Below are 19,627 nucleotides of genomic sequence, written 5' to 3'. Positions count from 1 at the left end.
CATTTATTGTAGCTAATATACATTGACAGGCCACTTAAAGGGAGTTTTTTTTGGGAGGGGTTTCAGGGTAATTACAGAAGAGTGCTTTTAAGCTACCATTCCATTGATGAATATCAGTGTTTCTGTAAAATGAAAGGTCAGTTCAGTCCACAGATTACACATTTCTCCAGCTGCATATGCGGGAGGTAGATCACTTTACAGGTGCGTTTCAGGCAAAAAAAAAGTTCAGTCAAATACAGGAAATGTCAAATTTAGAATGAAAAGTTAGGCTGGAAATGTAAAACCCCCTTTTTTTCTCAAAGCAAGTATAAAAAACAAGAATATGAGTCACAAGAGACTGAAAACATTTGCGCTTTAAAGACAAGGGTCTGGTATAGATGTGTCCAATCTGAAGTGCTATAGAATGAGAGGAAATGTGGGGTAAATGTTAAAAGTAAACATGTGTGTGTCACCTTTGTAGTATTCCTACTGGTTCTCCTCCCTTCCCCCCCCCCCATTAGCACACACAACTCAAGTGTGAGTCACCTGGAGTAGAACTGAAACACATCTAGCCATCTGCTACACAATGTGTTATTCCATTGCATCCTGCCATAACTAAACCCAGATCAGTAGCAGATAAAAGGATTGTGGTCTATCATTACTTTGTCATTTTACATTTCCACTACATACCTGTGCAACTTTTAGTGTATATCCTACCTCCTACAGGTGGGCAGGTCTTGACAAAGGTCCTAGGTTTTTTTTAAGGCAAGCCAGCAAATGCTAAATTGTTCTATTTTATTTTTTATTTTGCACATATAGCTGTTTTCTTTCTCTGTGCTTTGGCATGAGCTCAGACCCCCATCAGGCATTTCTGACAAAGTATACATAGTTCTTCTGTAATTTCTACTGCTCAGTTTTTAAGAAAATACAGCTGTGGCTAAGGCACACTGTGCCTGAAAATAATGGCTTCTTATCTCTTTAAGAGTAAACTATCATTAGCTGATGTTTCTGTTGGACCCAAAGCTCTAAACAAACAGACTCCTGGCCCACATACAACATCCTCTGCAAACCCTGGTGGGTAAACCTGAAGAGGGTTTCAAGTTCAATGACCAGTAATTTTGAGCTGGCTTAGAAAATATAACCGAGAGGAAACTTCAATCCAGAGTAAACAAGATGAAGGGGCCACGTTAAACACCAGATTTTCTGTGCTGGCATGAATACTGTAACTTACTCATTGGGTAAAAAGAGTTATAGAAGCTTGTTTTTAATATACCAACATAGCAGAAAAATACTGTGTGAACTAATTAGGGCAAATTAACTGACTAACATTAACTGAATCACAGTAACTTCCAGCTATTGCTAAGCGCATAACACCATACAAGTTAGCAATGATGCTGAATGAGATCAGAAAATCTGTTTCAATATAAGTAAAATAATGACACAGCAGCAGTCTCCCTAAATCAGTCATGGAAGTCTCATTACTTTTGAAAATAAGCTGGATAGATTTATGAAGAAAAATGCAAAATACATTTCAATATATGTGTATACATATTTGGATAAAAAAGGAACTTTTGTCCCTTGCAATTTGGGATTATTCTTTTTTTTCAATTTATGCTATTATAACAGGCCTGTTGAATGGCTCTGATTGCATGGCATGACAGTCCACCTGTGGGCAACTACAACTAAACTCTTGTTTATGTTTCAGCCCATGACAACGTGCTGTTTGTGATACTCTTAACACAGATAATAATAATAATAATATTTTATTTATATCCCGCCCTTCTCCCCAAAGGGACCCAGGGCGGCTCACAATATATTAAAAACAGATTAAAAACATAATTTAACCACAAATAAAAACATATTAAAAACACATTAACATATACCCATAAAAACCATAGTCAGATAAAAAGTCAGATAAAAGGAGCAAAACGCAGCAAATCAGAGGAATCAGGCCTGTAAAAATACTAAAAGATACAGAAAAGATGTTTAAAAAGGCCATGCACTCAGAAGGCTTCTTTAAACAAAAATGTCTTCAGGCCTCGCCGCAAAGTCTCAAGAAAGGGAGCCATTCTCAAGTCAAGGGGAAGGGAGTTCCATAATGTTGGTGCCACTACTGAGAAGGCCCTATTTCTTGCCGCCGCCCACGTACCTCCTTAGGCGGCAGCACTTGTAAAAAGGCCTTCTCTGATGACCTAAGAGGATGAGTCGGATTGTACGGAAGTAGGCGATCTCTGAGATACCCTGGCCCAGAGCAGTATAGGGCTTTAAAGGTCAAAACCAGCACCTTGAATTGGGCCCGGAAACGAATGGGCAGCCAATGCAGCCCCCGGAGAAGCGGGCTGACAGAGTCAAACCACCTACCTCCAGTGACCACAAGGGCCGCCGCATTCTGCACTAATTGCAGTTTCCGAACCGTCTTCAGGGGCAGCCCCACATAAAGCACGTTACAATAATCTAACCTCGATGTCACCGTGGCATGGATCACCATGGCCAGGTCTGCACGATCCAAGTACGGCCGCAGCTGGCGCACCAGCCGAAACTGAGCGAAGGCCCCCCCTAGCCACAGCTGCCACCTGGGAATCCAGGAGCAGCTGCGAATCCAGGTGGACCCCCAAAATGCAGACCTGCTCCTTCAGAGGGAGTGCAACCCCATTCAGAGCAAGCTGATAGTCCAGTACCTGCATCGAGGATTTCCGAACCAGGAGAGCCTCTGTCTTATCTGGATTTAATTTCAGCTTATCAGCCCCCGTCCAGATCCTCACTGCTTCCAGACAGCGCTCCAGGCCCTCAACTGCCACCCTGGAGTCTGGAGGAAAGGAGAGATAGAGCTGGGTGTCATCAGCATATTGATGACACCCCACTCCAAACCCCCAGATGACCTCTCCCAGCAGTTTCATGTAGATATTAAATAGCATGGGGGACAGAATTGAACCCTGTGGCACCCCGCACCTCAAAGGCCAGGGTGTCGAATAGGCATCCCCCAGCACCACCATCTGGGACCGACCCTCCAAGTAGGAGAAGAGCCACTGCAAAACAGTGCCTCCAACTCCCAACTCGGCCAATCAGCCCAGAGGGATACCATGGTCGATGGTCTCGAACGCCGCCGAAAGGTCCAGCAGGACCAACAGGGGCACACTCTCCCTGTCCAGTCCCCGGCGTAGGTCATCCACCAAGGCAACCAAGGCAGTTTCCGTCCCAAAGCCCAGCCTGAAACCAGATTGAAAAGGATCCAGATAATCCGTTTCATTCAAGACCCTCTGGAGTTCAGCCGCCGCCACCCGCTCAATTACCTTGCCCAGAAACGGGATGTTGGAGACTGGCCGGTAGTTATCCAACACTGTGGAATCCAGGGAGGGCTTCTTCAGGAGGGGGCGAACCACCGCCCGTTTCAAAGCGAGTGGCAACGTCTGCGACGTGGCAGAGGTCGCTCCGGAGCAATCTCATCCACTGCCCTGGTCATTTCCCCATTCTAGAGGTCAACCAGGGCCTCAAATGAGGCACCAGTCTTGGCAGTGGGAAAATCCCCCAGAGCCCTCAGGAAACCTACAGGATCCATTAGCCTGTACCATAGCGGACCATAGAAAACGGCCCCCCGCCTCTGTGGAGGAAGGAAGTCGCAACAAGCCTAAACCTTACCAGGAAGTGATCTGTCCATGACAACGGAGTGCATATTCCGAATCCCAGTGCATATTGCCGAATTCCAGTGAACTTCAACCTGTCTCATGGCACACTAAGAAGGTGCTAAAATTGTCAAGGAACATCATCGGTTTTTTGACAAGGCACACTGCCCTGCCGGCCAGAGGTTCACATCCCCCAACAGCCCTACTAATGTATAACTCTTCCCCAAACTCCTAGGAAAGTGCATACAGGATTGAAGCTCTAGTTTTTAGGTGGTAGATGTATACTCTACTGTAAGAGTCATCTTAGAAGTAGCATTCTCACCTACAAGAGAGTATGCCATGCTGGTCTCTTCCATCTGCATTTTTCAAGAAGGACTTGATTTGAAAGAAATCAACTTTTTAAAAAGAAATATGTCACCAAATCAAGGATGCCACTTTAATCAATTAGAACTGATTTTAATTGATTAATCATTTGATGAGTTAACAGTTGCAGCCCTAATCAAAACCCATTAAAAATGCATAATACATACATCTAGAACATTAATGTCTGATGAGCTGGGCAGTCCCAAATGGACAACAGCAACCACTGTGATGCCAGTCTATCCTTGGTGCCTCTTCTTTCCAGCAGGCAATTAGTTTTTAAAAATAGCTATAGTAGAGGAAAAACAGCCAGCAGCAGACACAATGGAGAGGTGTGCCCGGCTCCTCTATACCTTCCTCCCACAGGACAGTTACAGAATTGAAGTAAAGTAATAAGCAATATTCAAGTGCTACCCACAAATTCCATAGAGATGCCTGATGTTCCAAACTCTATGTAACAACAACAACAAAAGCGGTTGTCCCAATGGAGGACCAGAAGAAATAAACTTCTGTCATCACATAGCTCCACAGGGAACCACCGTGTGATAAATGCTGGTTCATGGTCTGCTGCCAAGGCCTTACGATGAGAAAAGTTTATTAAGGGATCTGCATTTCAGTATTTAACAAAACATAGCATCAAACTCTTGCTCATTCCTGTTACTGATTTAACTACTTCTCAAAACCCACATCTTTTTTCCCTCCAACTAACAATTCTGAGAAATTTGCGCTTAATCATTTTATTTCCCAGTTCTGTTGAAGTCATTTCACACATCTGACAGGAATTCACTCAGTAGTCTGCAACCAGGAAAATCAGCCATTATCCAGCCAAACCCCACTTCCACATGAGAGTGTTTTTCTTTATATAGAGTCCAATTATATTGCACGTGCTATGATGAAATAGTTGCTTATATCAGACCCCTAAAAATGATCAACTATTGCTCATAAATAGTAATGATTAAACCAACCAGGGCTCTAAAACTGGGGAGCCACTGTAGCTCAGTGGCAGAACAGCTGCTTTGCATGCAGAAAGTTGCACATTCAAACCCTGACACCTCCAGAAAGATTGGAAAACTGCTGCCAGACAGTGTAGGCAATTCTGAACTTGATGGACCAATCATCAAAGGGGGCTTCAAGTAATCAAAGATGGCTTTATCTCATTGGGTCTTCCTATGTCTAGGGGCAGTGAAAACTCAATCCTTCACAACAGTAAGGGTACAGGGGCATCCATCACTATACCATGCAATGCATTATGCTGTCATACAGAAAGAATACTTGAATCTATGCAGGGATGAGGAAATATCACCAGAGCTATTCTGTGGGAACTAAGGGTGTTATCCTGTGCACAATTTTCTGCGAGTCAGCTCCCTTGAACACAATAGGACTTACTTCTAAATGAACTTGCATGGGCTTAGACTGCAAATATTTTTTACAAGAGACAGCAATGCTGTGACTTTGCATCTCCATTTAGGAGGTTTTATAACTCTAGTTAAGTGGTTCCTAAACTGTGAACCATGGCTCCCTGGGGAGCTGCGGAATCCTCACCAAAAACCTGCCTCCTATACAATGTATAGGAGTGTAGCCCTAATGGGAAGCCACATCCAATAGCCCAGTAGGTCAAGGGAGCCGCCAGTTGAATATGTTTGGGAACCACTGCGCTAGTCTAAGCAAACAGCAAACATTTCAATGGCAGCCCTGTAAATACTTCAGATCTAAGACTCTATCAAACCATTTACAACTACTTCTCCCTTTGGTTTTTGGTAATGTTTCATTGTCTGGGCATAAACAATTTTCATTAACCTTAGGAGGAGTACTGTGCTTGCAAAATAATAAAAACAAAAAAAGAGAGAGACCCCTGAGGGGTTATATTTGACTTTTGTTTTCCATAGGTTCTGAGAGAATACAAAAAAAAAAGAGAGAATCACAATACGTTGTATATTTATGAGAACTAGGATAACAGTGGAAGAATGTTTAATGCATGAAGCCTATGAGGGATTTGCTGCAAGAAGGCATTTGCTCACTCTCAGCATGTAAGGCATATGTAATTTAGCAGAGCCCATAATGTGACAAGTTTAAGGAACAAAACAAAACACACACTTCTAACATGAAGGCTGGTGAAATTTATTTTTTAATAAGATTTCTTTGCTGTGCTCCTCAGATCACACAGTTCGTGCGCAAGCTTGTTTGCCACCTTGATACAATGTTAGTGGTGGCATGCAAACAAAACAAAACAGAAAACAAGGTTTATTTTCCAAGATCTTAGAAGTGCTCTATGGTCAACATATAAATCTCTGCCTTTCCTAAACGGATTGGAAGGCAACAGGAAACATCACAAAGGATAAAGGAATTTTGCTCTCTCAGCACAAGATGATGGAGACCCTATGTTCCATTCAGTCAAACTTGGGCACTAAGCCGCAATCATTACTATGAAAGTAAAGATAACCTCTGCTCTGCTTTGTTTGCAGGCTAAAAGCAAAACTGTGATCTGTCTAACTCAACTGTTTACAAGTGTGTGCTACAGCATTGTCTCCAGCGAGCCTTTTCCCAGCTTCCTGTTCTTTTTCTGAAGAGCCATCTCCAAAGGCTAAACTACTCAGCTTTTAGAAAGCTGAAAAATATTTTTTTATCTGAAAATATTTCTTTATCTGAAAAATAAACTAGAGACTGTGGGTGCAAAATGTATCCTGTATGCTGTACATCAGTGAGCTACAATAAAACAAAGCCATTAATATGCTAGAAATCACAATCAACAGAAGTTATTAAAGAGGGTAAAACAAAAATGGGAGGCTCTCTCTATGGAAAGTAGATTTGCCTAAAGCAATGGGTCTCACGCATTTAGCACTGGGACCCACTTTTTAGAATGAAAATCTGTCAGGACCCACCAGAACTGATGTCATAGCTGGAAGTGACATCATCAAGCAAGAAAATTTTGTACAATCCTAGGCTGCAATCTTACCCACACTTACCCAGGAATAAGTCCCATTTACTGTCATTGTTAAAAGAATACATATAGTAGTTTCTTAAAAGTACAGATCTGTAACATTTCCCCAAATGCAGTCACATCCCACGGTAGCATCAAGCCTAATATATTAAAAATAAAATATTGAAATGAATGGGGACCCACCTGAAATTGGCTCGTGACCCACCTAGTGGGTCCCGACCCACAGTTTGAGAAACACTGGCCTAAAGATTAAAATAGTTGGAGAGGAGTCATTGCATTACCCAAGGACCCCCTGGTTCACAATCCAACATAAATTTAGGTATGCTTAAATAGCTTAGGCAACATGTGCCTAACCCTACCACCATGGAAATCTCTAAGTACTTGTATTTGAGAGAAACTATTCTGACATGAAATCAATAACTAAAGGTGTGATTTTTCAGAGATAACCAAATAAAATAACATAATACCACTTCCTGCACTTCTCATTTTTGTTTAAAAAATTAATTTTAAAAAAAAAATCTTTTAAAATCTAAATCTATAAAAAAACCATTTTCTACATATTGGTCACTATAAGCAGGTTGGACTGGACTCCGGGGGGATGCATGGGTAATGACTGTGGCTGCTTCTGCTGACACTATACCACCTATATCACATACCAAGTACATTTTTAAACCAATTACAATTTAGAATTATAGTTTATAAAAATGCACCTTGGAATAAAAACACATAACACCACTTTCTGCACTTTTCCTTCTTGGGAAAAAAGAAATCTGCAAAAAAATAAAAACGTTTATGAACACCTCTATCAATAATTTATCAGGAAACTTCTGGTTTCTGTTCAAATAATGGTGAGATTTAAGTGCTCAGAGAACATTCTGGATAACTACTGAGGTAGCCTTTTAATTTTTTTTTCATCTTTTTATTATTAAAATTCACATTCCATTAACTTTGCCCAAAATAACTCTCGAAGTGGCATACAAAAATTAAAAACATAATCCACCAAGATAACATAATAACCATCAGAGCAATAAATCCTAAGAGTCCATTTGGGCAATTCCTGCAGTTTTCTTTATATCTCCATAAGGGGGTTGGGGGGAGCAAGAGATATTTGAAAAAGAGAGGAAAACCAAAACATCAGGAAAGAGCATAAAGTATCTTTGATGAGGCCAGATCCCACAGGCTATTCCCACCCCACGGCTATGGAGGTGGTTCACCTTTTCCCAATTCAAACCTAAACATTTGTGTTGGCCTCTGTGAGTCACAACAAAAACATCCATGAAGCACTAGTATACAATAGCTTTGTGACACTGTGCTGGCACAACAACTCATAGTAAAGTGATAACGTTAAACTTGCTCACCTGGAAGCATGTTCTCTTGGAAACACTGGGATGTACTATAAAGTCTATGTGCTTAGGACTGGAATCAAAGCATCTATTTTCTGGCTTAGCAACTTCAGGAATGGACAGCTGAGAATTCCCCCCTTTCTCCCATGCTGGGTCTGTATTTCTAAGCTCTCGTGCTCTGCTAAAACACAATACTTCTTCCTGGAATATTTCAAGGGCATGCACTAGAGTCATGTGCTGCCATGCTAGGATACATTTCTCTCTTTTTCCTTCTAGCAGTCTGTTTTGATCTGTTTTCAGAGCACACTACAAAAATGAACGTCAAGATTCTCCCTTTTGCTTTATCTTTCACCCCAACTAGAAGTTCTTTTGCCAGTTCCTCAGCACGGAACCTGCTTTAATACATCATTACACTGCACCCAAGAACGACTGAAGTTTCCAACGTTTGCAGTCTGAATAGCATTTCTCATTGGTTAAAAACTGAAGGCCCTTTAGCAAGGCTAAAAGCATATGCATGTCAGTATTTGTTTACAGTGACTATGGCAAATCTCCAAGACTATTCAGTATAATTTTCAGCATAAGCAATTTACCTTTGAAGAGAGGGAGACCCACCTCTTGTAAAAAAAGAAAAAAAAAGAAATCTGTTTCTTATTCCCTTTCTCTTTCTCATAAATTCAATAAAGTTAAACATATGAGAGAGAAGGGATAAACCAATTGCTCTGGAAATGTAGGAGTCCCAGAGCTGGTTAGGGAAGCTGTTGAATGAATGCTAACTCTTTGTCAGAAAGCTGTTTTTGAATAGTCAGCTCCAGGAATCTTCATGGTAGCGTGGCCTGCTGCAGCCCAGATCACTTAAGAGCTGCACCCTTCAAAAGTTGGTGCCACCATCTGGGTTCTTACTTGCTACAGAACCTTGCCTATTCAGAGGCACCATGCACTATCTTTGACCATGCACAATCCTATGTCAGGTGTATTTCAGAATCCTTTCCATCCCAGAGAAGACCTCTGAGTGTCTGCATGCCCCTTTCATCTCTGCCCCACCCTTACTCATCATGCTCCTGCCATTCCTAGGCAGTAATACCTGAAGGCCCCCCCCCCCGCAAATGCCTTTAGTTCTCTAATATATGGATGTCAAGGCATGTGGGTGTGATCTGGCCTCCTGGAAGCTCTTTATCTGGCCTTCAGGCTCTCCCAGCACCACCATATGCTCTCAGTTGCTGAGGTGTCACAGATGAAAGGGCTGCCCTCATGATACTTGGGCTCTCCAATATCTTAAAAATACTTTAAAATGTGTATTTTCTCTTCTGTTATATGCAGCTAATGAGTTCCTGAGAAAAAAGTGCTTATTTGCCATCATAACCTGCTTCATGACATCACTTCTGGCCCTCAGCAGGCATCATGAATGCTGTTCAGCCCACTGTATGAAACACATTTGACAACCCTGCTAAATACAATTTTATTTCTACCTCTCTTTCATGGTGGCCCAGGCCTTCTTCAGGGTTTCTGAGGTTGAGGACATGAACTTCCTGTGGCAACCCAGCAGTTCCTTGGCTGGCACAGCCAGATAAAACTGTAAAGCTTTCGAGCAAGGCTTGAACTGGGTGGGAACTATTGACAGGCAGCAATACACACTCGCTAGCAGGCACAGGACCTGTAGAGTAAAAGGACAAAAACAAAACATCATTTTGAGGGAAATGGCTTTAATGTAAACGAAATGAGGGCAAAAATAACCACTGGCAGTTTCATATCAAGCCCTGTTGGAACACAGATTGCAGAAAGCCCCAAGTTCATAGCAGGCAAGACACACACAAAAAACAACAAATAAAATGCTGAGTGCAAACCAGGGAGTATTTGAGCACTACATTTCGTGCTGAAATTAATGGAAAAGTTAAATGCTTAAGGCTATAATCCTGTACTTACTTACCTGTAAACCCCATTGAAACCAAAGGAATTTGCTTCTGAAAGAATCATGCATAGGAAGTTAATCCTATAATTTTCATTGGAATTCACAACTCAGCTTTAAATTAATTTACCTAGAGATACATGTTAATGGAATTTACTTCCAAATTAGCCACACAGACTTTAGCCTTAGGGTTTCTTGAGTTTTTCTGTACTGTGTTCACTGTAACAAATATAGCCTTTTGCAGTGCATTCTTCTGGAGTAGATTCTTATCAGCTAATGAGTATTTAAAGCAATTCTGCGCCATACTAATTTTCCACCAGGGCTAGGCTTGTTCAGCAGTTCCGGAACCTGGGCCTTGGAATTGAAACATCAGGTTTGGGGCTGAACATCTGCTTGGGGGGGGACGGGACTGGACTTTCAGCAGAAAAGTCAGCACAGGGATTAAATACCATTTATCGTGGCCCTGCACAGCTGCTACTTGGAAGATTTTTTTTTTAAAAAGAAAGAAAAATAGAGAGAGACCTGAATGGTATGTTATTGGTAAACATAATACGTAGTTCAGATCTCATCTGGCAATCTTGGCAAGCACCCTTCACCTCTACATCTTAGCCAATAAATCATCACTTCACAGGCTATCTTGCAAGACTTTACTTAATTAAATTTATGCATATGGACACCTGCCCATATGGTAAGATCATCTACAAAGTCTTTCCTCTGGGTGCCCCCACTACCAGAGGAGAGACGAATACAATTGGAGGGAGAGCTTTTGCAGTGATGATACACAGTTGTGGAACTCCCTCTCTACGGAAGTCCCCTTGGTTTCACCAAGTGAAGCTCTTTTTTCCTCCCAGGTGTTAACGGAACTGCTTTTTAGCATTGCTTTTGGGAAAGATTTGTGTGTTTATTTCTAGACTGCCTTGAGAAACATGTCAATACATAAGATACCTTAAAATAAATCCACTATAAAAACACATAAGCAATTATAATAAAACTGCAGAGTCAGGATCATACATACCCTGCCAAACATCAACTAGAACTAAACAAATCTAGACCAGCAACCCACAACACCAAACTATCAGCCTCTCCCAAAGGCATGATAGAAAAGTCAGGTCAGACAGCCACATCCTACACTGTAGGTAGGAGCCAGGGGGTCTTGGGGGGGAGTGCATTCCATTGGGAGATAAGATTGCACAGCATTCAAGGCAATAAAAAGTAATAAATTCCACCTCAAAATATGGTGTGCCTAAGAGACTGAAATTTTTTTTTAAAGATAAAAAATAGAAATTTTGCTGAAGACAGAGATGTATTTATCCAATATCTTCACTGGAAATCTGGGAAGAAAAACAAAACCAAATCACAACATCATCTGATTACTGCAAGCTTTTTGATACTGCACTGATTCATAACATAAGCCCCACTCAGGTAAGCTGCCACAATACTGCCAACATCCATCATCAAATACACAGACATGTCGGTGTGCCTGGTTTATGGAACTAACAGTAATAAGCTGATAACAGCCCTCTAGCCTCAAACGCAGCCTATGTCCTTGCAAGAACCTGTACAACACAATACACTACCAAACACTTTTTTTTCTTTTTCTGTATACAGTATTATGGTTGCTATATACCCTGACAGCTAAAGCATGCAGAGGAGTTTACACAGAAAGTACATCTGCAGGAAGTGAAAGCAAGGCAAATATTTATGGAGAGCAGTCCCACCTCTCCAAGCCTAGGCATAAACCCACAGTGACAGCTGCAGATTCTGTAATTTTTCCCCCCATTCTGGAGGTCACTAAAAAAAAACTGTGGTTTTCACTCCTACATCAAACACAGCAACACGTATCAGAAAATTATTCAGACTAACTGAATGCAACTTAAAATACTGTATAATATATCCGATTTTAGGAAATACTATCCCCCTGCACATGGTCCCCACATTCCCAGCAATGGAGATTATCTGGGAAGGTTGCAGCAAACAGCCACTTTCAGGGGTGGGGGAATCTTCAGTGGGGAAATGGAACAGAAGAAGCCCTTCTCTCTGCGCACTACAGTCCCAGTCTGAATTGGGCCCCCTGTGTTTCTTGCTTTTAATTATACTAAGCATTTGTATGCCATTTTTCTGAGTATGCAAAATGCTTCACATGTATTACCTGGATGTCATCCTTACAACAACTCTGTAAGAAAAGTATTATTACCTCCCATATTGCCACTGAGGCTGAGAGAGAAAGGCTTGCCTAAAGGGGAGATCCAAACCAGGAAAGGTTTGATTCACAGCTTAGCCACTTAGCTATAATGCTACATCAACTGGGTGCATGAACACAATGCATCATTGGTTCATCTCCTCTTAGAGGCACAACATTCCACCTGTCATAAGGCTCGCATTTTGCTAGTTACCAGGAAAGTGCCAGAGTCATATTCCCAAGTCCTATGTCTCCGATCCCAACTCAAGTCACAAACAAGTCATAATGGGAGGATGTCACAGCTTGTCCTGAGCCTTTTTTAGAATCAGTTTGACTCAAGTCCAAGTCTTTTTGAAAAGTGAGTCAAGCCACAAGTCATGCATGGCTCAGCAGAAAAAAAGAGGAGCTGGTAGGGTGTGTGCTGCTCACTTAACACTCCCTGATATTCCCATCCCCTCTGCCATCAGCAATGTGGTGAAGTCCTTCACTTCAAACACCCTTTTCATTTCACTGATGTAAACAAAGGCTCTGCTGTTATTCGAGTGGGTGCAGCAGTGCAGAAAGTGATCACTTCCTTACAAAATCCCAACAACGACCCCCTTTCACATCATGACTCCCAATTCCACCTTCAGAAGGAGTGCTGAGCAGCATGTCATGGACCAAGAAGGAGGCACCCAAGCTCGGCAAGCCTGGATGGGACAGGCAGCATGAAGGGACAGAAACAGCAAGCAGGAGGGAGGGTCATCTGCAGCAGCCAGAAGGCTTATGACCCAATCCTTTGCAGCTCAACTCAGAAGTTCCATTGCAGTCAGTGAGGTTTCCCTCCTTTTCTACTGCAAGGAAATGCCTCCTCCCCCTGCTTTTTCACCTCCTTAGCCCCCTCCCTAGGCTATCCACACATGATTTCTATCATTGGAACCCCCTCTCCAATTCATTGGGCTCCTTCTTCTCCCCTCCCTTGCTGAGTTTTTGGCCCAAAATGACGAGTCTCTGTGACTAGAGTCTATTTGAGTCTTTACTTTTTTCATATAAAATCCCCAAGTTCCGAGTCAATGCCCGAGTCTTTGACACCCATGACTTGAATCCCCATGAGTCTCAGAAAAAGTGCGTTTTACCAACTTGAGTCAAGTCTATGAGTCACGAGACCCCAGTCTTGCTAGTTACATATACAACCAAGGATGTAGAAATCTGCCAACTTGATTGCCACAATGTGACTACTGGTCAATTATCTTAACATTCTATGGACCATCACTAAATTCTTAAGGGTCTAATATACAGTGGTGCCTCACAAGACAAAATTAATTCGTTCCGCAAGTTGTTTCGTATTGCGAAAATTTCGCCTTGCGAAGCGCGGTTTCCCATAGGAATGCATTGAAATTTAATTAATGCGTTCCTATGGGCAAAAAAAGTCAGAACAAAGTCAAATTTGGTTTACAAAGTGTTTATTAAGTGCTCTTTAAAGGCATACATACTGTACAGAGGATTTCAAAAATTTCAAGCACAAAACTTCAACTTTTTAATTTTAAACATTCGTCTTGCGAAGCACGGCATAGAAAAATTCGTCTTGCGAGTCACCAGAAAAAATTGCAAAAACGCTTTCGTCTTGCAAGTTTTTCGGTGTGCGAGGCATTCGTCTTGCGAGGCACCACTGTATATCATCTTTTATAAAGATTGTCCTCAGGTTGCCCTCACTGATGCAGAGGAGGAATTTAGGGCATGTTGCTGAAGTGAGTGTTCTATGCAATGTTTTTCAAAGGTGGTCATGGTAGTTGCCCATGAGACTAGGGTATGTTCCTGTAGCAACAGAATGTTTCTCAGCAAACACACTTTCCTCCCAGTGCAAAAACCAGAAAGAAGACAGGAAAAAGTCAAGTATGGGAGTAACCCGGCGGGGGGGGGGGGTGACGGACGGACGGACGGACACAGACAACAGTGTAGCCATAACATCTCAGGAGATGCAGATAGGGCATAAAAATGGTAATGGAAGCAATGCAGTGAAAGAGATGATATGGGAATGACAAGAAATGGAACCATTCCCCTTATAGCTTATACGTTTTTCTGTCTCTACTGCTCATCCATACACATTCCACACAAATCCACAAATTCATTTATTCCAAGGACTGCTGGCAGATAACTGGCAGGTTGAGATGGAACCTTCAAACAAACAATTCCTTGTCTTCATTCAAGACAAATGCTGGTAGCTGACAGCACCTGACTACTGGAATGTAGTTTCTTATCAAAAAGGAAGGCAAAGGGCCAAGACGTTCAAGAAAACAAGCTTTCATCTCATACTTGATCTTGCACATTTATATCCTTTTTTTTCTTCCATCATGGAACACAATAGTGTGCACAGAATTTCCATATAGTGCGCACAATAGTGTGCACAGAATTCCCATCAAGGCACTGATCAATCTAAATCTGCTTAGCTTCAGCAAGGTGGCTACAACATAGCCTTCAGAACATGCCCTAGAATGTTAGAGACATCAGAATTTCTATAGTGTTCTTGTCAGAATTGTGTATCAACAACACACCGCCATAAACGTACTCATAGTTTGACCAGTTGCAATTGCCAATCACTGCACAGCAATGATTACTCCATACCATTTCCCAAGATAAGAAAATAGTCTGTCATACTTTTATTAATTATGGTCTTCATACACAGCAACATAATATAGGTGGTAGTTTCAGGTGACAGTTTGCAGCATGGTGGGCTCTTAGTGAATGCAACCACATAGAGAGCCAATTGAGAACTTCAGGTTATACAACAAAGCATGTATTAACATGCTCCCACAACCAAATATAAATCTAGCAACCCATTCCTAACTAATATCCCCCCCTGCAAATGCAGCGCTCCAGAAAAGCATACAATGCTTTCAGCCAGGACACAGTCTCAAGGTAAGGGAACATTTGTTTCCTCACCTGGGGGCATGTTTCTCCTGCCCCAATGGTTCTCCTTGGATCTGCAGCAGCTATTTTGCTAACACAAGAGAATAAGAGAAAAGGGGAAGGGGAGAAGGAACAGGGTTAGGATCCTGGTGCACACCAGTGCTGCCAGGAGCTACCCCTTACTTCTCCCATTCTGCTTCTAATCAACACCCTCCCTGCCCAGAAACTCCACCATTCCTTCCTCTCCCTGCCCTGCCCCGTCTATCCCCACCCCAGCTGCTAGCTTACCTTCACTGTTGGAAGTAGCTAGCTGCAGCAGCAAGCCTCCAGCAGGACCCTCCAGGACACTGCTGCAGGGACTGGTGAGTGCACCCCAGTCCCTGCAGCCCCCCTGAGCAGCGTGATCCTGGGGATTGTGTCGCTGCCTTCCCCCTGCCCCCGCCCCGCCCCCACAAGGACTTACTTTGGGTTTCAAACTCCGGGAGAGTTTGAAAACAGCAGGCCTATACTATCAGGTAAATAAGAAATGGTTTCTTTTCACTTGAGTCTGTCAATTTGGGGTGGCTCTTTTGCATATCCCACTGCTACCTGAAGTTCAGACAATGGGAATGTGTGAGAGGATGGACCATCTTGGTGACTGTGCCCAGACTGTAGAACTCCCTGCCCCAAGAGATTCACATGGTCACTTCCCTAGTAACTTTCAACAGGAAGGTTAAAGTTTTTTGTTTGTCTGTTTCAGAGGCCTTTGACCTGCTGGGCATTTAAATCTGGTTATTTATTCTGTTTAGTATAAACTCTATGGTTTAGAGGTTTTGGTTTTCATGATCTGCCATCTTCTGCTTGATGTTCTTTTATTTTTATTGTCATTTTAATTGTCATTACTGTAAGCTGACTTGAGTGCCTTTGTAGTAGAAGAGAAAGGTAAACTATAGAGTTTTTCAATAAATAAATATACACAATATAAAGCATACCACATTTAGCCTTTGAGTCATCTTCCCAACCAAAGTTCAAACAGCATAAAAAACAAAAAAACATTTTTTGCTGTGTCAGCAAGCTTTGCAATTGCCAAACCAAGTACCAGCTACAAAGCAAAAACATGGCAAAATTTTATTGTGCAGACCACATCCTGGTTGTCTCCCCCCCCCCCCCCCCGCTAAACCATCATCACCAAGCCATTGGCATCTTGCATGTATTCCAACCATTCACCATTCACAGAAATTGCCTCTGCTGCCACCGATTGAAGGCAATAATTCTTCTTTCTTCAACTAGGTAGGCGTTCATGTTTCAAATAAGTATAACTTGCATCTCACTTGACTTCCACCAATCCATTTCAGTGTGGTAGAGATGGCTTCCTTTGGCTATCCTCAAAAAAAGCTAAAAGTTCAGCTTCCTTGTTAAAACAGAATGTCACTACAGACATCTGTTGCACCCTGCCTGCAGCTAAGGTTTAGTTAATATCCCACAGCCCAATGGAGATGAATGGCAGGGTAAGAATATTCTAAAACTAGTTACACAATCAATTATATTGCAGGAGAGTACTCTTGGCCTTTTCCAATCTGCATAGCCCCACCCACTTCTGAGTCCCTCTGTAGTGACAATAGGCTTTTCTACATACAATAACTGACAACTCCCATCATGTGACCTGGTTGTTGATATGCCTGTGTTCACTGCACCCAGCCAGTTAGTTATACCATGGTTGCAGCTCTCTAAGTAGGACCCTGACTGGCCTGCACATCTGCACTGCCCAATCCACCTGCTCTTTATGACAATAGCGGATGGATGTACGTGACTTGCAATACAATCTGATATCACTAAGTACATGCTGGGGGAAGCCGCTTTTTTTTTAAAATCGTGTTTTCCTGAGAACAGGATTTTTTTTTTCATAACTGTGCTCCTCATAAAGATTCACAGTTCTGATGCTGACATCTGGAAATTATTGAACGTAATTTCAGCGGCCTGATTTCCCATATTGCCAGCCTCCTAATGTGTAACGTGTGTTGTGTTGTAATAAAGCCACAGAGATGTGGGAAGAGAAGGGATATTGTGACCTTGAGGCCAACTTATAACTATAGTGAATTTGATTCTAACTCTAATAATTGCCAATATAACATGTTCCATTTCCATAGAGAGCTCCGCAGTGTTATCAGCTAAGAAGCGTGACCACGTTCCACAAATGGCATGAATATGTGCCACAGCTTCCAGAGCACGCTAACTACATCTTGCTGGCTTCCCCCCAAAGCTTAAAAATTGCCCTGATGAGATGCGCTGCACATGGGCAAAAAAGCACAGATTTATTATCAGAGTTTCAATGCAGAGAGTGTCGCAGTGCCATGTCATGAGCATAGAACACTCCAGAGTTTTGTTTCAGAGACTGGAAACAGCAGGCTTCAGCATTGCTGGGGATATTCATATTGTCATTTTTGAAAAGATACAAATTGTCATCTGCCCAATGCATTGATCACTGGGGATCTGAACAGTGCTGACAGGATTTCGTGCCTAAAAGCTGTCCCTCCACAAACCTTAGTTACAGAAATTGGCACTAAATGGTGATGATTCTCCAGGAAGAGCTGCTGAAAACTGACACAGAACCAAAGGCCAGCGAACAACAGTGCTTGTAGTTCTCTGGTGATGACAGGCATCCCACTGAGGCACCTTCCCAATTCTACTACGCCTTTCCTGCTGCTACTGCAAATGGATATGAGCAGCATGGTCCTTCCACCTTTTTCAAAATCATATTATGCTTATACTTAAAATCATCTTATAATTGCTTCTCAGGACTTTAACCTACCTGACCCCAATGCTCTGAGAAGGACTGTGCATATAGGGGGGCTGTATCTGTGGATTCACTTATCCGTGGATCGGATCTGCAGGTCCCCCCAACATGAAGCTCCCCTCGCCACCAGAGGGTGGGGGTGTTCCCTGGTATCCACACTCTCAGTTAACCACGGGGAGGGGGGTTCTGGAACGGAACCCGCATGGATACCAGGGCACACCTGTACTTCTGGCTCAGGAGCATAGAAGGCTACCTTGTACCAAGTTGATCCATTCTGAAGACACCCTCCCCAACTACCCTAGAGGCCACAACCACAAATAGGCACTAACTTGAATGGGTTTAAAACAGAAGTGGGCAAATTTCTGGAGAACTATCAAAGGCTACTAGTGGTGATGGTCATGCAGTACCTCCAGATTCAGCAACAGTAGATCTCTGAATTACCAGTTGCACGGGAGCAATGGCAGGAGAGGTTTGCCTTTCTCTCCTGCTTGTGGCCTTCCCAAAGGCAACTGGTGGGCCATTGTGGGAAACAGAATGCTGCACTAAAAGGGCCATTGGCCTGATCCAATAGGGCTTTTCTTATGTTCTTATAAAACAAAAGCAGTTTATATGCAAAATGGGAGTAAACTACATGTGGAGATGACAAATCCATACAAGGTTTTCATTATATATTCAAAGGCATTTCTTCTGACACAGGAAAAGATTTGCCAGTATACACAATATACTGTATTATAAACCAATATGGAAACTGCAGTTTGGCTATTTTTCTCAATGGTTTTAAACAAAACAAAACAGAGTCCTAATTCAATGCCACATCTGCTGAGAACACAATACAACCCAAAATGCAACATCTGTACCAAATAAGCAAATAAATCTTTGAGAGTAGATGTAATAAATAAAGAATAAAGGCCTCCTCAAAAGTACCAAGCTTTCTGCAACTTTGTTGCAGTTCAGCATATGAACAAAAGTGCAGATTAGTCTCAGGTCTTGTTCATACATTATAATTTCAAAGATTCTTTTGATCTTGGCATCATCACCCTATTTGCAGAATAACAACACTTATTATTGCCAGAAAAGTGCCCAGATGCTATCCGACACAACTCTTTTTTGCCAGTCCAAAATCAAAACCATTTTAAGGTACATGAAAGGTGGGAATAACAGAAATGTATGCAGGGATGTGCAAGAGGATGAACAACAGAATTGCAAGCTAGAACCGAGAAGATGACTGCTTCACAAAAATCCAGAAATACAATCAGGGATGTTTTAGTAAGATTACAACTAAGCCAAGGTTTGGACCAGTAGAGGAAGTGGTAGAGAGAAGAATGGAGGGAGAATTTCTATATAGGGCATTTCCCCACTCCTCTCTCCTCTACTTCTTCTTTGGGCAGCAACATATTGGAGAAGCTATGCTGTTTCATCAGAGCCCACTGTTTATTTTTCTATATAAGCAAATGCACCATGTTGTGGGGGAAGGGGGAAATCACACCAGTAATCTATGCCCAAATTTTATTTAGGCAACTGAATTTTCCATACCTAGACCAGAATACATTGGGGTTTACAATGGCAGAGCTGCTTTGATACATCCAAGAGGTTCTACAAATACAGTGAAAATTTTATTTTTGTTCTTTAGTAGCAGATTCCCATCT

The 19,627-nt window shown here is 42.2% G+C and overlaps 1 protein-coding gene across 1 annotated transcript in view; it reads right to left on the bottom strand.

The window, feature by feature from the left end:
- The window catches only part of TGFBR3 (transforming growth factor beta receptor 3), a 160,794-nt gene that overhangs the window by 87,038 nt on the left and 54,129 nt on the right, over window positions 1–19,627 (bottom strand). The window contains exon 3 of the mRNA XM_066624302.1: window positions 9,707–9,891. Coding sequence (XP_066480399.1) covers window positions 9,707–9,891 — 185 coding nt within the window. The remainder of the gene's footprint in view (window positions 1–9,706; window positions 9,892–19,627) is intronic.

This window comes from Tiliqua scincoides, chromosome 4, assembly GCF_035046505.1.
Source record: "Tiliqua scincoides isolate rTilSci1 chromosome 4, rTilSci1.hap2, whole genome shotgun sequence".
Lineage (NCBI taxonomy): Eukaryota > Metazoa > Chordata > Lepidosauria > Squamata > Scincidae > Tiliqua > Tiliqua scincoides.
The sequence above is the reverse complement of the archived record's forward strand: the minus strand, read 5'-3'. Positions and strand labels throughout refer to the sequence as shown.